This window comes from Diabrotica virgifera, chromosome 9 (genome assembly GCF_917563875.1).
Source record: "Diabrotica virgifera virgifera chromosome 9, PGI_DIABVI_V3a".
Taxonomy (NCBI): Eukaryota; Metazoa; Arthropoda; class Insecta; order Coleoptera; family Chrysomelidae; genus Diabrotica; species Diabrotica virgifera.
Window position 1 is genome coordinate 48,712,757 of NC_065451.1, and position 20,712 is coordinate 48,733,468.

Genomic DNA, 20,712 nt, shown 5'->3' on the forward strand with positions numbered 1-20,712 from the left:
GGAATAAACAAAATATTTCTGTTGAATGAGATATTTGAAATTAAAAATCATACACAATATTCTCTTTTTCTTTCACCTCTGTAACTTATTATAATACAAATTATCTTCAGGGACTTTCGACCCTCGGTAATAATGTAATATTTCATTCTGCGTTTAAATTTTTAAATAATACTTATTAGCTTTCTCAGGACTCGAAAAAAATAATGCATTTTAAAAGCATTGACCAGAAATTTTGCGCCTATGCTATTAATGTAGCTGTAGTTTTTTTGTATTGATTTATTTATTATTTATTTTTCTAGTACTTAGTTTTAGGTAGTTATTACGTTTTAATAAAATAATATTGAAAAGTGTTTTTTTTTTACTTAAATAATTATAATAAATGTAACGATCCAAATAATGAAATATTTAGATTTATTTATTTATTTAGAATTTAACACTTACGATAATACAAAATACGAATAATATAATAATAGTAAGTAAATAGTATTAACATAAATGAATTAGGTAATCAGCTAGGATACGAGATTTTCATCTATAAATCCAGCAGATTAAAGGGCCGGTTGTTCGAACGCTAATCAGAAATGGAATTAACTGATCATTATCAAATATTTAATTACTGTCAATGTCAACTTTGATTGGGTTGCTGAAAACATAGTTGATTACAATTATGAGATTAATTGATTAATTAATCAATTAATTATGTTAATTATCACAATGATAATTGATTACAATAAACTGATTGGCGTACGAACAACGGATTTTGTTATTTGATGGTTGTTAAGGGGACTAAAAGTATAACATTGGCAGCATTGATTTTAATAACAGAATAATTTTGGACCTAGCGTACCTTTTCGTGACAAATCGGATATTTTTCGAGCGATCATCGGATAATCTAGAGAAATGCGATTGGCAACACTGGACAGCACACATATCCAACGAACGTGTGCTGGTGACCATGCACAAAGAGCGAGAATTGACCAACATCATATAAATCATCACTACATCTTTTGCATTGGTTGCAAAGGTTGTCACTACATCTTTTGCGCAGTCGGCCGATATTTCTTCTACCGATTGGTGATTTATCTCTTGCTATTTTGACCACACGTGTCTCCCCCATTCTGGTTATGTGGTTATTTCATTCTTTTTTTCTATTTAGTGTCCATTCGTTTATACTCTGTACGTTACATTGTATTCTGATATCTTCACTCCTCTTTCGATCTCTCAGAGTATTTCCTGTAATTCTTCTCAGTACTCTCATATCTGCCGTTTCCAGTAGTTTTTGTGTTGTGGCTGTATCGGGTCTTGTATCTGATGCATATGTCATTATAGGTCTTACACTGGCTTTATAAATTATTGACTTCATCTCAGTGTTAATATGTCGGTTTCGCCATATAGTGTTATTAAGCTGCCAGTCTATTTGCTTTTTGTACATGATTTCTCACTTCTTTGTCCAGGTCTCCGTATCTTGACAATGTAATTCCAAGGTATTTTACTTCCATTACCCGTTCAATACTGATACCATCAATTTCTATTTTACACATCTGATTGGTTCTTTACTAATTACTATTGTTTTGGTTTTCCGAAATGAAATTGTCATATTGAATTATTTTGCTCTTATGTTAAATCTGTGGAGTAATCTTTGCAGACTATCTTCATCTTCTTCTTCTTATGGTGCCTATCCGTTACGGATGTTGGACACTAACATGGCTATTCTGACTTTGTTGACTGCTGCCCTGAAAAGTCCGGTAGTGGTTAAATTAAACCATTTTCGCAGGTTATGCAGCCAGGATATTCTTCTTCGTCCTGGACCTCTTTTCCCATGCACTTTACCTTGAAGTATGGTCCGAAGTAGGTCATATCGTTGTTCATTGCGCATTACATGACCCAGGTATTCCAGTTTGCGACGTTTTATGGTTACGACTAGTTCGCGCTCTTTACCCATTCTATGTAGAACTTCTTCGTTGGTAACTCTGTCTATCCAGGAAATCCTCAAAATGCGTCTATAGCACCACATCTCAAATGCTTCGAGTCTCTTCAGTGATGCTTCAGTTAAGGTCCATGACTCCACGCCATATAAAAGAACGGAGAATACGTAGCACTTTAGTAAACGAATTTTTATTTCCAATTTTATATCGTGACTGTTAAAGATTTTTTTCATTTTGACGAAGGCTGATCTTGCTTTCTCGATCCTTATCTTAATGTCCGTCGATTGGTCCCACTGTTCATTTAAGTTTGCACCCAAATAACAAAAGTTGGTGATTTGTGTTATAGGTTGTTGGTTAACTAGTAATTGACCAGGTGGTATCCTATTTTTGCTTATAACCATGTATTTGGTTTTTTTGATGTTAAAATCAAGCCCAAACCTGCTACTTACTTCTGCCACCCTGGAGACAAGTGTCTGCAGACCTTCAAGACTGTCTGCAAAAATGACAGTATCATCAGCGTATCTTATGTTGTTCAATCGTTCTCCGTTTATAAGTATTCCCTCGTCTATGTCCGTTAGCGCTAGGTTCATAATGTGTTCTGAATATGTATTGAACAATAATGGGGACAATATACATCCCTGTCGCACACCTCTTTTTATCTTTATGTCGTCTGTTAACTGATCCCCTACTCTAACAGCTGCAGTTTGTTCGTAATAGATATTGTTTATTATACGGCGATCTCTGCTGTCTAGACCAATTGAATTTAATATTTTCATCAGTTCGTCATGTTTTATTCTATCGAACGCTTTCTGGTAATCAACAAAACACACATATATATCACAATTCACGTCTCTACATCTTTGAAAGAGAACTTGTATTGCAAAAAGTGCCTCTCGAGTACCCAATGCATCCCTAAAGCCGAATTGTGTGTTTGTCATGTGTTCTTCACACTTTTTATATATTCTTTTATGTATAATTTTTAAAAAAAGTTTTCAGGAGATGGCTCATAAGGCTTATTATTCGATAATCTTCACATTTTTTGGCATTGGGTTTTTTAGGGATTGTTATAAAAGTTGATCTTAGCCACTGTTGGGGTATTTTTCCACTTTGGTATATTTTGTTGAAGATCAAGTAAGTCTTTTTACTTCGCCTTTATCCATAATTTTTAAAAATTCTGAGTAGAACTCGTCTGGTCCTGCGGCTTTTCCCTCCTTAATGTTGTTTATAGCAGCTTCTACTTCCGCTTCGAGAATAGGTGGTCCGGTATCGTCATTTTTATTTTGTGTGATGGTGACATTCCTATCGTCTTCAAATGTTGTTGTCACATATTTCATCCATGTTGTTTTTGTTTCTTCAATATCAACTATTGGATTTCCTTGAGCGTCTGTTAAGTGTCCCGGCCTTTTTGATTTATAGATGCCTGCTGCTTCTTTGATCTTTTTGTGGAGGTTGAAGGAATCGTGTTTACGTTCCAACATCTCGATTTCTTCACACTGTTCTTCCAGATTTCTGTTTTTAGCTTCTCTGACAGCTTTTTTTATCTCTTTGTCTAGAAACTGATATGCAACGTAGTCTTTCCGCTTGGATTCTCTTCTTCTGTCCATCATCTGTAATATACCGTCGGTCATCCATGGCTTTTTCTTTTCTGTCTTTTTCGGTCGCAGGTATTGGTCTAATATTTCCTTCCCAATGTTTTCTAAGTGGTTTATTTCTGTGTCAACATCATTAACTACTTCTGACTTGGATATGTTGTTCTTCAGATATTCCCGTACTTCTTGCTTTATGTCATCATCTCTTAGTTGTTTGAGATCGTATCTTATAGGATTAGGTTTGTGGATTTTTTTAAATTTCAGACGAAACTTACCGACAAGTGGGTTATGGTCTGACTTAATATCTGCACCAGGGTAGGCTTTCACTGATGTTATAGAGTTTTTGAATCTTTTATTTATTAAAATATAGTCAATCTGGTTTCTAATGAGATTTTCTGGCGTGTCACCGGGTGAGCGCCATGTGTATAACCTTCTGTATGGTAATTTGAAGAGTGTATTGGTGATTACCAACTCTTCTTCCGTAGCAAATGTGAGTAGGCGTTCTCCTCTCTCATTTCGCTCACCCAAACCCCATGAACCTACTACTTCACCATAACTACCCTTACCGATTTTGGCATTAAAGTCACCCATAACTAGCGTTACTTCATTGGTTTTTAACTTACTTAGGACTTTCCTTAAATCGTAATAAAAAGCCTCTATTACTTCGTCTGATTTGTCTGCTGTGGGTGCGTATATTTGGATTATGTTGGTTTTTGCTGGGAATAAATCCAATTGAATGAGCATGATTCTCTCGGATCATCATCATTCTCTTTGCCTTATCCCTATGCGGGGTCGGCTTCCCTAATGGCATTTCTCCACACAATTCTATCTTGGGTCATATCAATGTTAATACCCTTTAACAAAAAGTCCTGCCTTATCGCCTCCCCCCAGGTCTTCTTTGGTCTTCCTCTCCTACTCCTTCCAGGAATCTGCACTTCAGCTATTCTTCGTATTGGGTGATTAACGTCTCGACGTTGAACATGACCAAACCATCTTAACCTATGCTCTCTCATTTTGGCATCAATTGGTGCCACACCTAGACTTCCCCTAATATACTCATTTCTAATTTTATCCTTCTTTGTCACTCCACTCATCCATCTAAGCATTCTCATTTCCGCCACATGCATTCGTTGTTCCTCTTTCTTTTTCACTGCCCAACATTCAGTTCCGTACATCATAGCCGGTCTTATGGCTGTTTTATAGAATTTTCCCTTCAGCTTCATTGGAATTTTTCTGTCACACAACACACCACTCGCTTCTTTCCACTTCATCCATCCAGCCCTAATTCTACTGCATGCATCTCCATCTATTTCTCCATTACTCTGTAATACCGATCCTAGGTACTTAAAACTATTGCTTTTCACAATCATTTCACCATCCAAAGATACCATTTTATTTGTAGTAGCTCCATCTTTAAATGAACATTCCAAATACTCTGTTTTTGTCCTACTAAGTTTTAAACCTTTTTCCTCCAGAGCTTGTCTCCACTGTTCCAGTTTTTGTTCTAAGTCTCTTTCACTATTTCCTACTAACACGACATCATCAGCATACATTAAGCACCATGGAATGTTACCCTGTAGTTTCGCTGTTATCTGGTCCATAACTAATGAGAATAAATACGGACTAAGCACAGAGCCTTGGTGCAATCCTACTTTCACATGAAATTTATCAGTCTCTCCCACACCTGTCCTAACACTAGTTGTTGCTTCCTCATACATATCCCTCACAATCTTTACATATTCACCAGGGACTCCTTTCTTATTGAGTGCCCACCACAGAATCTCTCGAGGAACTCTATCATATGCTTTCTCAAGATCAATGAATACCGTATGAGCGTTTGTTTCTTTACTCCTGTATTTTTCCATCAACTGCCTTATAATGAAAATTGCATCTGTTGTTGATCTACCCTGCATAAAGCCAAATTGATTCTCGGATATTTCGGTCTCTTCACGTATCCGTCTGTCAATTACTCTTTCCCATATTTTCATGGTGTGGCTAAGCAGTTTTATAGCCCTGTAGTTTGTACATTGTTGTATATCTCCCTTGTTTTTGTAAACAGGTACCAGTATACTGCTTCTCCATTCGTCTGGCATTTGTCCGACTTCCATAATTCTATTAAATAGACCTGCTAGCCACCTTGTTCCTGTCTCTCCCAATGCTCTCCATACTTCTCCAGGAATATCATCTGGTCCTACCGCTTTTCCTTTCTTTATTTTTTGAAGCGCTTGAGCCACTTCCTCGTTGGTTATTTTGGTGACCATTGCTGCTACTGTCTCCGTTGACTCTACAGGCTGTCTGTCAAATTCTTCATTTAATAAGCTGTCGAAGTACTTTCTCTATCTCTTTTTGACATCCCTTTCGTGAACTAGTATTTTATTATTTTCATCTCGGATACATCTAATCTGATTAAAATCTTTTGTTTTCTTTGCTCTCTGTTTGGCGATTTTATATATCTTCGTTTCGCCTTCCCTGGTATCAAGTTGATCGTATAGGTTTGAATACGCTTCTGCTTTGGCTTTTGCTACTGCTACTTTCGCTTCCTTTTTCGCCACCATATAGTTTTGAAGAACTGTGTCGGATCTGGTTTCTTGCCACTTTTTATATAATTGAGCATGATTCTCTCGGATATTGGAACAAAATTCGTAACGTATTTTTTTATTTGTTTATTTAAAATTACTCCGACGCCATGCTTATGTTGACCTTCTGTATTTCCAGAGTAATATACTTGGTGCTCGTTTATTTGACATTTTCCGGCATCAGGCCATCGCATTTCACTGATGCCCATTATATCGATATTCAGTCTTTCCATTTCATGGATGGCATTATAAATTTTGCCTGCTTCGTACATGGTCTTGACGTTCCAGGTGCATATTTTAATAAACTGCTTCATTTTTCTAGGCGTATCCTTTCCTTTTACTTGGGGGTTTCCCTTGCTAACGACCTGGGAGGCCCCATGGCTCTGTGTTGTTATTCCTCCCCTGCCGGATCTTGCACTCCGATATACATGATCAGTAGTCTTCACTCTCAAAGCTGTAGCCATGATAGATGTACAAGAGATATCCATATGGATCTTTAATGTAGTGGTTTCTCCTTGCCTTCTACATCCTTACGCCATTGACCTAGTTCTCGGTTCATCCGCCTTTAGGGCCAGTTTCCCAACCCTAGGACAAAAGAGTGCCCTACCACTTACCCAACTCATCCGCCCGAAGCCGTTGGTAGGTAAGTGGGGGATTGCTTATACCGGCAATCACCGGCAATCTTCATCTTGGGCTATCAATATTGCGTCGTCTGCATAGCAGAGTATTTTTACTTCTTAGTTTCCCATTCTATATCCTCTTCCTTTGTTGACGTTTTTGATCATTTCATCCATGATTATATTGAAGAGCATAAGACTCAATGAGTCTCCCTGTCTTATTCCGCTATCTATATCTATACTTCCATTTTGTTGTTTTAGTAGATATTTTCAATGGTTTTTAAGATATTTAGGGGGACTTCTCTATTATACAGAAGATGGATTACATCTTTGAGTCTTACTCTGTCAAATGCTTTCTTCAAGTCAATCACACATAGAAATGCTGGTCTACTATACTCTAGTGATTTCTCAGTAATTTGCTTTATGACGAATATTGCATCTGTACACGATGTTCCAATATCTTTACCCTCTCATTCATTAGGTCTTGTAAAATTTTAATTGTAAGTTTTAGGGTAGTATTTAACAAGTTGATACCTCTGTACTTTTCTGGCTGATTTTTATCGCCTTTTTTGAATAATAGAATTAGTTCGCTCGTTCTCCATTCTTCCGGTATTTTATTGTGTTTTATGATTTTGTTAATTAATGTTGCTAACTGTTCTGTCATTGCTGCCGAATATTTCAGTACATAATTCGTTTGGTATTCCATCCTTACCTGCAGCTTTTCTGTTCTTCAGCTTTTCAAGTGTTTTTTAAACTTCCTGTGTACTTATATCAACATCTTCATTTGTGGTAATTTCTTGTGTTTCCAGTCACCCCTTCTCGGGGGTGAAAAAGGGCGTGTTTTAAATAAGCCCGGAAATGGATAAATTGCAAAACTGATTATAAGCAACTTTCGTTCTATAGAGTTTTTTTATGGAAGTCAATACTTTTGAAGTTATTTCGATTGAAAATGTTTGTTTTTCTACAAAAAAAATTACGTTTTCAGACGGTTTTTCGCAAATACCTCAAAAAGTAGTCTTAGCAAAAGTGTAGTTTATAAAAAAAACGAAAAAAATGATGTACGTATAAGTAAAGTATATAAACCGCTAAAGGCAAAGTTGTAGCTCATGAAAAACACGTTCTTATTCGTCTAATACCAAATCGAATATTTTCGGGAAATTAAAACAATTTTCGGGAAAAACTTATTAACATTTTTTAAAGCGTTTAAAAAGAGCATTATTTTTATTTTTTGCAAAAGTTTTTAGCATAAAAAATAAACGACTTACGCTGAAAAAAAATTTGGTCCCTTTTTTTGTTAAAAAAATCATGAAAATCTCCCTCTATTTAGCACCCAAAATAAAATTAATCGTTACTGCTTTACCATTTACTTTAAATGCATGTGTATTTTTTTATATGATCTGTAAGTTTGACCGGTTTGAAGTGCTCATTTTTGACTAAAATTTGGTTTTATAGTAAAAAAATTCCTAAAAATTTTGGAAAAATTTCCTTTTTTCAAAATAACTTAAAAGTATTATTGATACGAAAAATCTCAAAGAGTAAAAAAATGTAGGTTTTGCTATTATAAATATGCTAGTTTCATTTTGTTTTTCTGTAAGACAAAAATTGGTTAAAATATGGCTGTTCAAAGTTTGCATACACTCGTAATTAGTGACTCGTTCAAGCCCTTTCAACTATAACCCTTTCCAAAATAAGCACTTTAAACCGGTGAAACTGACAGATTATATAAAAAATAAATAAGTAAAGTGAATTGTTTGTAAAGCGGTAACGATTAATTTCATTTGGGAAGCTAAACACGGGGACATTTTCATGATTTTTTTTTTTTTACCAAAAAAAGGGGGCCAACTTTATTTTGAGCTTAACTCGCTTATTTTTAATGCTAGAAATTTTTATAAACAATTTATAAAGCTTTTTAACACTTTAAAAAAGTTTCTCCCGAAAAGTGCTTCATATTTTGGTTATTTTACGATGAAATATTCGATTTGGAATTGGACTAATAAAAACGTATTTTTCATTAGCTACAAATTTGCTTTTTGTGGGATCTATAGACTTCACGAATACACAACTCTTTCGTTTTTTTCTAAGCTACATTTTTGCTAAAATTATTTTTTTCAATAAAATATTTACTTTTTGAGGTATTTGCGAAAAACCGTCTAAAAACGTAGTATTTTTGTCGAAAAATAAACATTTTCAATCGCAAATAACTCGAAAAGTATTGATTTACATAAAAAACTCTATAGAACGAAAGGTGCTTATAATCAGTCGATTTATCTATTTCCAGGCTTATCTTGAACGTATGTTTTTTCACCCCTGAGAAGGGGTGACTGTCACCCGCTTGAAAATTGAAAAATAAACATGTTCAATCGCAAATAACTCGAAAAGTATTGACTTACATAAAAACTTTATAGAACGAAAGTTACTTATAATCAGTCAATTTATAGATTTCCGGGCTTATTTTAAACACGCGTTTTTTCACCCCCCATAAGGGGTGATTGGCACCCCCCAAGTAAAAGCAACCAACGGCACTAATTCAACTTTGAAGTGGAGGGTAAGTAGAACCAAAATCGCCGTAATTCCCATTCATTTACTGGGCTACAAGTAAAAGCATGTGTTGCTTTCTGCACTGAAATGGCCTCTAAATACACATTTGAGGCCACCAGAAGGGGAGGTTAGATATGTAAGTTCAGTCTAGAACACGCTGGTTTTTCCCCTTCGAATTAAGTGTATGCAAATGAATTATACGAAGCAAGTGGACTGTATTATTCTTATTAAGATCAAGTAAAATGAAACAGAAAATAGCTCAAAATACATTTAATGTTGAAACAAAGAATAAATTATAAACTCATACAAATATATTGACAATCAGGACAAATAGATACAAATTATGAAAAGCTAAGAAAAACCCTTTGACAAAATTACATAAATATTTCCCTTGACCTAAAACCAAATCAGCTGAAATATCGTAAAGGAAGTACAACAATAATTAATAATATCTATAACAGCTGGCTGAGACGATAAAATCTCCGAAGCGAATATGATACCTCATAAACGGCACGTTTTTTTTTTAAGAAAGAATTATTGGTCCTAAAAATATTAGGGCAAAAACAATATTGAATTTCGGTTAGGTCATGCCAATGATACCAGAGAATAATAAAAGAAAATAATATTAATAAGCATTATTACGAGAAAGGCACCCTATCAGAATCAATAAAATCATAAAATCAATATATGGATATAATATATGTCAATAAAGTCTAATGCAAAACACATGCAATAATTATTATAGCACGATACAACACAGAAAAATATAGAAATATGTTTAACATGAATGTCTATACTTATACTATTAAAGACCCAATGTCTTTGCAAATTCGCGCACTTCGCGACGTTAAAAGTTAATTGGAGAAAAAGGGTATCTGATTATACCACAGCAACGTAAAATGTACTTTAAAACTTATAGTCTAGTAAAATAAAATTTACACTACATGTAAATCAAAATGTAAATTCGTACAGGTTGAAACAAATTTTATATCAAAGTTTAGGTGGGTAAAAAAGATATTTTCAAAAAAGTATCCAAATCATACAAGGGGATCATTGTTTAAATAATTAAAAAGGGGTCATTTTGGCAAAAAAATTACTTTTTTAACTTCTGAGGTCATTCAATTACTAATCAAGGTATATAGGATTGTTTTCTACAAAGTTGAAGGGTAAATCTTTCACAAAAAACTTACTAAATTAAATTTGGCCCCCTATTTATTTAAATAATTATACATAAAACTTTAAAAACAAATTTGCAAAAAATTATTTTTAGCGTTTTAAATAAGCACTATAAAATATCTTATTTTACAGACTAAATTGCGCTATGTAACCAGCATTAACCAAAAAAAAATTGGTCCAAAAAATATTTAATATTTTTTGAGATATTGAATTTGTTTATTAAATGTTACTCTATTTTCAATTGCAAAAACGCGGTTGTTACCAAAGAAATATTCACCTGTAATAAATCTTATTATTTTTATTTTTATGTATATTTTCGATAAATGTATTGATAAATTCAAATTTCGATTAAACTTCCCCCTAAAATTGCATTTGAAAGTTATTCAAATTTGTATATAATTTGTTTTTTTAATAACGTCGCGAGGATTAAATATTTTGAAATGCCGTTTGGATAATTGGGTTCCTGGGAATTTTTCACTAATTAACAAATTTTTTTGTTTTTTTTTTTCTCTTCTTTTTTTTTTTCTTGGAGTTATATTACTACGGGCCCTTTTAGGGTTAAGTTTCATTAAGAATGTCGAATATGTAAGTTGTAGATTCTAGACCTAAAAATATTAAGATTGGTCTAAAATCACTTAAATAAAATGTGGCCACTTACTGAGTTACAAGGTGTTTTATTTTAAAATTTAAAAATTATTTTTACCAAATACTTTCAAACTATTTGACGTATCCTTATCATACTTGGCAGAAAGTGTGGGTATTATACAGTCTACTAAACTGTGATAAATAAAAGTTTCTAACTACTACCAGAGACGTACGACAGGGGATAGCTAATGGTTGACCCTTCCCAAATTCTGCGCCACTGAGGAAATTACTATTTTAGCGAAATTTTTCGATTCTCCAATACTTTCTATGTAAATAATATACTCTTTACTGGTAACGATTAAGTCATTAGTTTTCGAGATTTTGGACGTTAAAAATAAAACGGCATAGTTATTTTGATTCATTCATTCATTCATTTTAAACTTCCAATATCTCTCAAACTGATGACTTTATCGATACCAATAAAGTTATTTACATGCAAAGTATTGAAGAATCGAAAAATTTCGCTGAAATAGTAATTCACTCAGTGGCGTAGTATTTGGGAAGGGTCAACCATTCACTATCCCCTGTCGCACGCCTCTGGCACTAGCTAGAAACGTTTATTAATCTCAATTTAGTAGGGTGTATAATAGCCACACTTTCTGCCAAGTATGATAAGGATACGTCAAATAGTTTTAAAGTACTTGGTAACAATAATTTTTAAATTTTTAAATAAAACACCCTGTAACTCAGGAAGTAACCACATTTTATTTAAGAGATTTTGGTTAAATCTTAATATTTTTAGGTCTAGAATCTACAACTTAGAGATTCGACGTTCTTAATAAAATTTAACCCTAAAAGAGCCAGCAGTAATATAACTCAAAGAAAAAAAAAAGAAGGAAAAACGACAAAAACAATTTTGTTAATTAGTAAAAAATTCCCAGGAATCCAATTATCGAAACGGCATTTCAAAATACTTAATCCCCGCGACGTTATTAAAAAAACAAATTATATACAAATTTGAATAATTTTCAAATGCCATTTTAGGGGGGAGTTTAATTGAAATTTGAATTTATCAATACATTTATCCAAAATATACATAAAAATAAAAATAATGAGATCTTATGCAGGTGAATATTTTTTTGGCAACAACCGCGTTTTTGCAATTGAAAATATAGTAACATTTAATAAACAAATTCAATATCTCAAAAAATATTAAATATTTTTCGACCAATTTTTTTTCCTTAATACTGGTTGCATAGCGCAACTTAGTCTGTAAAATAAGATATGTTATAGTGCTTATTTAAAACGCTAAAAATAATTTTTTGCAAATTTGTTTTTAAAGTTTTATATACAATTATTTAAATAAATAGGGGGTCAAATTTAATTTAGTCAGTCTTATGTGAAAGGTTTACCCTTCAACTTTGCAGAAAATAATCTTATATACCTTGATTAGTAATTGAATGACCTCAGCAGTTAAAAAAGTATTTTTTTTTTGCAAAAATTACACCTTTTTAATTATTTAAATAATGATCCCCTTACATGATTTGGATACTTTCTTGAAGATATCTTTTGTACCCACCTAAACTTTGATATAAAATTTGTTTTAACCTGTACGAATTTACATTTTGACTTTTTTTATTTTATTAGGCTATTATTTTGGTACCTTAAAACTCCTCTCAGGGATGTACAATGCAGCAGGATTGCTATAGTCTATAACAAGGACATCACCTCCTAGCAGAGCAGCTCAGAAACGATAATGTCTGGATCCTGTCATGGGACGTAGTGTAGCCCTTTGCTACCAAACGAAGAACACCTTCTTCGCTCAACGTACTGTGCACAACTGGTCAATTTCCCCCGCTAAACACATTTTTAGGGGGTCTCTTCTTCGATATTGGATTGGTACTCAATTAAAGAAAATTAGTTTTAGGGTTTATTAACGATTTTTCATTATTTCCGTTCCGCGACGTAGTTACCATAATACTCTGGGCTAATTAGCAAAATTCATGGAAAAGATATTTACCAGCAATTTTATTGCTGGAATCGAATTATAAGATCCTATATATTAATAATATAGGATAGGTATGCAAAGTCCGCAGATAGTGTGCTACTTTTTTTATAAACAAAATGGCGCCGACAAATCGTATTTTTTCAATTATTGCTCTATAACTCCGAAGATTTTAACTTTACATCAAAAACACCCAAATAAAAATTCACCGCAATTAAATTTTGCAGAGATATGTTTTTCCCGATTTGCTCCGACGAAAATTTTCCTCGGAAAATGCGGGTTTTCCCAACAAAATCTCTAATTTTCAAATAAAGTTTTAGGTAAGTAATTATTAATCAATAATTAAATAACTTAGTGACATCAAAGCTTTCTTGGTGTAGCTTGTAATTCCGATAGCCGGTGAAAATTAAACGAATATTTTAGCAACAATTCAATTGTTAATTAACAATTTACGATCGCAATAATAACCAAAATAATCATGATACATTGATCAAACTTATAAAGATTATAAAGATGAGATGCTTATTTAATATTTTATCGACAAAATATAAATTTTTCGTTTTTCTTGCATAATCGTTAAGTAAAGTACAAAGAAAGGTTATTTACCAGCAATTTTATTGGCCGAATCGAATATTATGATCCTATATATTAATAATATAGGTATGCAAAGTCCGCAGATAGTGTGCTTCTTTTTTATTAACAAAATGGCGCCCTCAAATCATGTTTTTTCAATTATTGGTCTATAACTATAACTTTACGCCAAAAACACTCAAATAAAAATTCACCCCAATTTAATTCTACATAGAGGCATGTTTTTCCCGATTTGCTCCGACGAAAATTTTCCTCGGAAAATGTGGGTTTTCCCAACAAAATCTCGAATTTTCAAATAATTTTTTTGGGCAAGTAATTATTTAGTAAAAATTAAATAACTTGGTGAAATAAAAGCTTTCTTGGTATAGATTATAACTGCAGAAGCCGGTGAAAATTAAACGAATATTTTAGCAACAATTCAATTGTTAATTAACAATTTACAGTCGCAATAACAACCAAAATAATCATGAGACATTGATCAAACTTAGAAAGATTATAAAGATGTGATGCCAATTTAATATTTTGTCAAAAAAAAAAATTTCATATTTTTGCATAATCTTTAAATGTTTAAAAAATAGTTATAAAAAAAATTAACATTTCTCAGAAATTGTTTATTATATTATAATTTTAAAAAATACTTAAAATGCGTATTTAAAGGTATTGAAAATGAATGCTTTAAAAGTAAACATACGAGTACTCCGTTGTTTATAATTTGTTTTAATTGTTTCAAAGCTTAAAAGTGAGTTTATGGTACAAACTAATTACTCTCAAAAAATATCAAACATTAGTTCAATGGTTATATTTTAATCAAAGATAAATGTTTTTTTGTAATTTTTAGCGCGAAAGTAGGCTTGATACAGAGCCGGAGCTAAAATGTTCACTCGAAGCGATTGACACGCAGCATACAAACACTACTCTACGTGGCGCGACGGTCGTCGCTTCGAGTGAAAATTTAGCTACGGTACTGTATTAGTCCACTTTCGCGCGTGTAAATTACAAAAAAAAATATTTATAATCTTTAATTAAAATATAACCATTAAACTAATAATCGATATTTTTGTAAGTAATTAGGTTGTACTTTAAACTCACTTTTACGCTTTGAAAGAATTAAAAAAATTATAAACAACGTAGTCATCGTATATTTACTTTGCTGTTTCATAACTTTTTTGCAAATGGTTGCAAAAAAGTTTTAAAGCATTCATTTTCAAGATCTTTTAAATACGCATTTTACTATTTTTTAAAAGTAGAATATAATAAAAACTTTCTGAGAAACGTTAATTTGTTTATAACTATTTTTTTTAAACATTTAAAGATTATTCAAAAAAATTAAAAATTTATATTTTGTCGACAAAATATTAAATAGGCATTTCATCTTTATAAGATTTCAAAGTTTGATCAGTGTATCATAATTATTTTAGTTATTATTGCGACCATAAATTATTAATTAACAATTGAATTGTTGCTAAAATATTCGTTTAATGTTCACCGGCTTCTGGAACTATAATCTAAACCAAGAAAGCTTTTATGTCACCGAGTTATTTAATTACTGGTAGATAATTACTTATCTAAAACTTTATTTGAAATTTAAAGATTTTGTTGGGAAGCCCGCATTTTCCGAGAAAAATTTTCGTCGGAGCAGATCGGGAAAAACATTTCTTTATGCAGAATTTAATTTCGGTGAATTTTTATTAGGGTGTTTTTGGTGTAAAGTTAAAATGTTCGGAGTTATGGAGCAAAAGTTGAAAAAAACACGTTTTGTAGGCGCCATTTTGTTAATAAAAAAAGTAGTACACTATCTGCGGACTTTGCATACCTATATTATTAATATATATAATCATAAGCTTCGATTCCAGCAATAAAATTGCTGGTAAATAACTTTTCCCAAAAATGGCCTATTCTCCGATAATCAGCCTAGACTATAATTAGAATGATGTCATTAGACACGTTCTCAATAGTAATAAACCAAGTTGTAATTAAAAGTTCGTAAATTTATAGTTCATATACTCGACCCTTTTTTACCATGTCTAATGCTGGCCACTCACTTACGGATATCGAAGAGGCCGGGTGACTGACAGGCGGTTAATTGAAGCCAAAATCACCAAATACATGCAGTTTTCGTAAAGGCGTTGGCACGCTCGATCACAAAACTGCATGTGTGTGGCGTCTCAACTGCAGTTCATTAACTTAACTACTCAAATAACGGTCTTCAGTCCTGGCCTGCATGCCAAGGCTTCTTCGATATCCGTAAGTGAGTGGCCAGCATAAGAGCTAGCAACGTTTTCGAGAAAGTATTTTAACTATACGGGGAGAACCATAAGTTACAAGAAAATTGCGGAACTGCAACAACATGCATATATTAAAACTAGATGACCCGGTGAACTTCGTTGCACCTTAGATAGTGGGTCATAATTAGATAATGTGTTATAATTTTGATTCTAGGTCAATAAGGAACTTGCATAAATTTGAAATTCGAAAAGAATGTTATAAATCGCAACATAAAATAATTTAAAACATGTATCAAAGATAAAAAGTTGTTTTTGTGTTCCGTTTGGCCCCTAAAAACAATTCTAAATTTAAATTATTGCAGCTAGCCTAAAACGTGTCGTGACGTCATAGGGTTGTGTGTCTAAATTCTGCACCAGCAAAGTAAACAAAATTGTATATAATTTTAATTTTATTTTAATTACTGACCCGACGAACTTCGTACCGGTGTTATTGTGAATTAAATAATGATATCTCAAAGTTCACTAAGTAAATTAACAGAAAATCTAAAAAATAATGTATGACAAAAATTTGCATCAATGTAATGCTTTTTTATAAACAATACTCTATTCTTGGTGCAAAATAAATACAGTGGAACCCCGATAAGTCGGCCTCCAATAACCCGGAAGTCCGGCTAACCCGGACCGATTTTCATCAAACAAACATTTCAACAATAAAAATGTTACTGTATGAGTTTTTTACCAAGAAATGAACAATACTGTATACCACTGTACGTAATTTAGATGTACCTACTGTGCTATGTATGTATTTCATGTTTTTGCAATTATAATGGAAGTTTATCTGTATGTAAGTATCAGTATTTTATTAATTTTTACCATATTCTCCGGCTTACTCGGATTTTCGATAAACCGGATCGGCCGCGGTCCTGATTAATCCGACTTATCGAGGTTCCACTGTAACGATGACGGTTTCCCTACGCGCAAAAATTTTCCGTGTGCCAAACCTGAAAACTCGTTACTTTTTAAACGAAGTTATTCTTGCAATTTTCAAACGGTAAGTCCGTTGGAATCATTAGTATAAGCGGAATCAAGACATCATTTTCTTTGTATATTTCCAAACCATCTCTCTTATCAATTAAAACACATATTCTTCTACTTTTAAGTCGGCAAAACAGTAATTTGCATTGAGACATATTAAAAATATAACATTTTATTGATATGACCAAACCATCTCTCAAATGAAATCAAATACGTCATACTCTTTCACTCATGAATTGAAACCCACATTTTTCAACTTTTAGGTAGGCAAAATAGTAAGTAGTATTGAGAAATATTAAACATATATACTTAACTTTCTTTTGATATGACCAAACCACCTCCCTCATAAATTACAAACACATATTCTTCCACTTTTAAGTCGGTAAAACAGTAATTTGCATTGAGAAATATTAAACATAATTTTATAACTTTCTTTTGATCTGTCCAAACCATCTCACCCACGAATTCAAACACATATTCTTCCCCTTTAAGCCGGCAAAATACTGATTTGCATTGAGAAATATTAAACCTAATATCTTATATATTCGAAAACAATGTTATATAGTATATAACATTCTTTTCATATGACCAAACCATCTCGCTCATGAATAAACAAACCCATATTCTTCCATTTTTTCAGCAAAACAGTAACTTGTATTGAGAAATATTAAACAAATTTGTATAAAATTATTTTGATATGTCCAAACCATCTCTCTTATAAATTAAAACACATATTCTTCCATTTTGAATAGACAACACAGTGAGTAGCATTGAGAGATATGAAACATATATAACATTCCTTTGATATGACCACACCTTCTCTCTCAGGAATTCAAAAACATACTGTTGCACCCATAGAGCACTGCATGACTCAGTGCACTTTTAACTCGCCCCCATCAAATATTAAATGTAAAATAAATTTTTTTTTTAATTCATACCTTAAAATTCTAAATATTAATTAATTATGACAATAACAAAAAATATTATCGATCATTTAAGACACGCAATAGTGTTCACGATATTTTTCGTTTGTTCATCTAGTTAACATGAATAAACTGGATGGTTTGCCCAGCGAAAGCAAGTTTTTTTGAAAATTTCGTAAAATTAAAAAATTCATATTTTATCCAATTTGAGTCCAAAAGTTAATCTGCTGCACTTTGCTATTATAAAATTTCCCGTTGTTTCTTCTTCTGTGCTCAGAATTTTTCTACGACTTACGGCTCGCGCTAACGCACGGCATAACGCAGTTCGGAAACGGACTGCGCTAGAGAAGTAAAAATAGCACCGTTTTGTTCGCAACTCAGCAGGGAGTATACCTGCCAAATTTCATGAAAATCGGTCAAGTGGTTTCGGAGGAGTTTGGCAACAAAGCCTGCGAAAGAGAATTTTATATATATAGATGTTAAACTACGAAATTTTTTTAAAAAAATAACGGTTAAAGATAGAAAAGTGAAAATTTAGGATTATATGTATCTTTTGCTTGTGAATCATATACAATTAAGAAAAATCGGTTTGTCGAAAAATAAAAAAAAAATTTAGGGGGGGCAAAGCCCCCTTATAACGTACGGCTATGAAATATAGATAACAACCTACTCCCTGTCCGGTCGAGTCCACCTGCCAAATTTCATGAAAATCGGTCAAGCGGTTTCGGAGGAGTACGGTAACAAAGCCTGCGAATTAGAATTTTATATATATAGATGTTAAACTACGAAATTTTTTTAAAAAAATAACGGTTAAAGATAGAAAAGTGAAAATTTAGGATTATATGTATCTTTTGCTTGTGAATCATATACAATTAAGAAAAATCGGTTTGTCGAAAAATAAAAAAAAATTTTAGGGGGGCAAAGCCCCCTTATAACGTACGGCTATGAAATATAGATAACAACCTACTCCCTGTCCGGTCGAGTCCACCTGCCAAATTTCATGAAAATCGGTCAAGCGGTTTCGGAGGAGTACGGTAACAAAGCCTGCGAATTAGAATTTTATATATATATATATAGATATCAAAAAACATACCTTGTAGGACTCTGGAAACCCATTCTGGTGGGTGAAGGTGAATTACACGTAAAAATATTTCCTCCTCCAACTTGTAAATTCAACTGCAGAGATCCTAAACGGTTATTCTTTGCCGTATCGTTCGAATCGTTCATAAGGCTGAGATCTTCCCAGGATTGGGAAATTTGCATCGCGTGGTGGATTTCCCGCTCGTGTGCCAATTCACGTGTATTGCTGATGCCCTCATGTTCCTCTTGGCGCAGTTGATTGATTCGAGGTGTCAGCCGAGGACCAAGAACCTTTAAAAAAATTGGCTTAATATCAACCACCCAAAAATATACCTAAGTAGATTTTTAAATATTCTTCCTATAGCCCAATAAATGACCGTTTTGGAGTGTAATTTCCAGGGGCAACTCCGAATTGCATGAAAATTTGGATTTAGGTTCTACTTACCCTCCACTTTAAAGTTGAATTTTTGCCGTTGGTTGCTTTTACTTGGGGGGAGACATTTACCCCTTCTCGGGGGGGGGGTGAAAAACGCGTGTTTAAAATAAGGCCGGAAATGGATAAATTGACTTATTTTAAGCACCTTTTGTTCTATAAAGTTTTTTACATAAGTCAACACTTTTCGATTTATTCGCGATTTAAAATGTTGATTTTTAAACAAAAAACTACGTTTTCAGACCGTTTTTCCCAAATAACTCAAAAAGTAAATATTTCGTCGAAAAGAATATTTTTAGCAAAAGTGTAGCCTATAAAAAAACGAAAAAAATGGTGTACAAGTAAAGTCTACAAATTGAGTAGAAGCAAAGTTGTAAGCTCATGAAAAATACGTCCTTATTCGTCTAATTCCAAATCGAATAATTCAACGCGAAATCACCGAAGAAAGAGGCGTTTTTCGGGAAAACCTTATTAACATTTTTGAAGTATCGAAAAAAGCTTATTATTTTTTTTTATAAAAGTTTACAGCATTAAAAATAAACGAGTTACACTGAAAAAAAAGGTCCCTTTTTTTGGTAAAAAAAAATCGTGAAAACCTCCCTCTATTTAGCACCTTAAATGAAATTAATCGTTTGGCTTTACCATCTATTTTAACTGTATGTGTATTGTTTATATTATGATCTGTAAGTTTGATTGGTTTGAAGTGCTTATTTTTGAAAACATTTGGTTTTATAGTAAAAAAAAAATTTTCTAAAAATTTTTGAAAAATGTCATTTTTTCAAAATAACTTAAAAAGTATTAGTGATAAGAAAAATCTTAAAGAGTAAAAAAATTTTTTTTGCTACTAGATATAAACTTTTAACTGTGCCGTGCTTATATATTTTTGAAGTTTGTGTTTTTATTCATTCAAATCTTGAGAAATTTAAAACTAACGGTCAAATTCACAATATAAATACAAGGCAGAATCAAAAATTACATGTACCTTTTTCTAAAGGAAATATGCATTTTTACTCACCTGCAATAATAGGTCAAAGAATATATAATAAGTTACCCGAGCCAATAAAAAAGTGTAAGAATATGAAAATATTTAAATTAACTTTGAAAGATTTTTTATTGCAGAATACGTTTTATTCTGTTGATGAGTATTTTAGTAGTTGACATTATTTTAAGTATATACTAGTAATTTTGTGTTTTCTATTTGTGTTTGTATTGTAATCTTAGGTTTAACGTAATTTTAGATTTACATTTATATTTACTAATTTTGTTTTCTAAACTGTGACTGATCCTATACAAATTGTATTTGTCAAAAAGGAAATAAAGTATTATTATTATTATTATTATTATTATTATTATTATGATTTTTTACAAAAAAAAAAGAGGGCCAACTTTATTTTGAACGTAACTCGCTTATTTT

The 20,712-nt window shown here is 32.4% G+C and overlaps 1 protein-coding gene across 1 annotated transcript in view; it reads right to left on the reverse strand.

Annotated features, from left to right (window-relative positions):
* The window catches only part of LOC114340681 (P2R1A-PPP2R2A-interacting phosphatase regulator 1), a 64,555-nt gene that overhangs the window by 20,999 nt on the left and 22,844 nt on the right, over nt 1–20,712 (reverse strand). Inside the window, exon 3 of the mRNA XM_050661994.1 lies at nt 18,879–19,156. Within this exon, the coding sequence (XP_050517951.1) occupies nt 18,879–19,156 (278 nt within the window). The remainder of the gene's footprint in view (nt 1–18,878; nt 19,157–20,712) is intronic.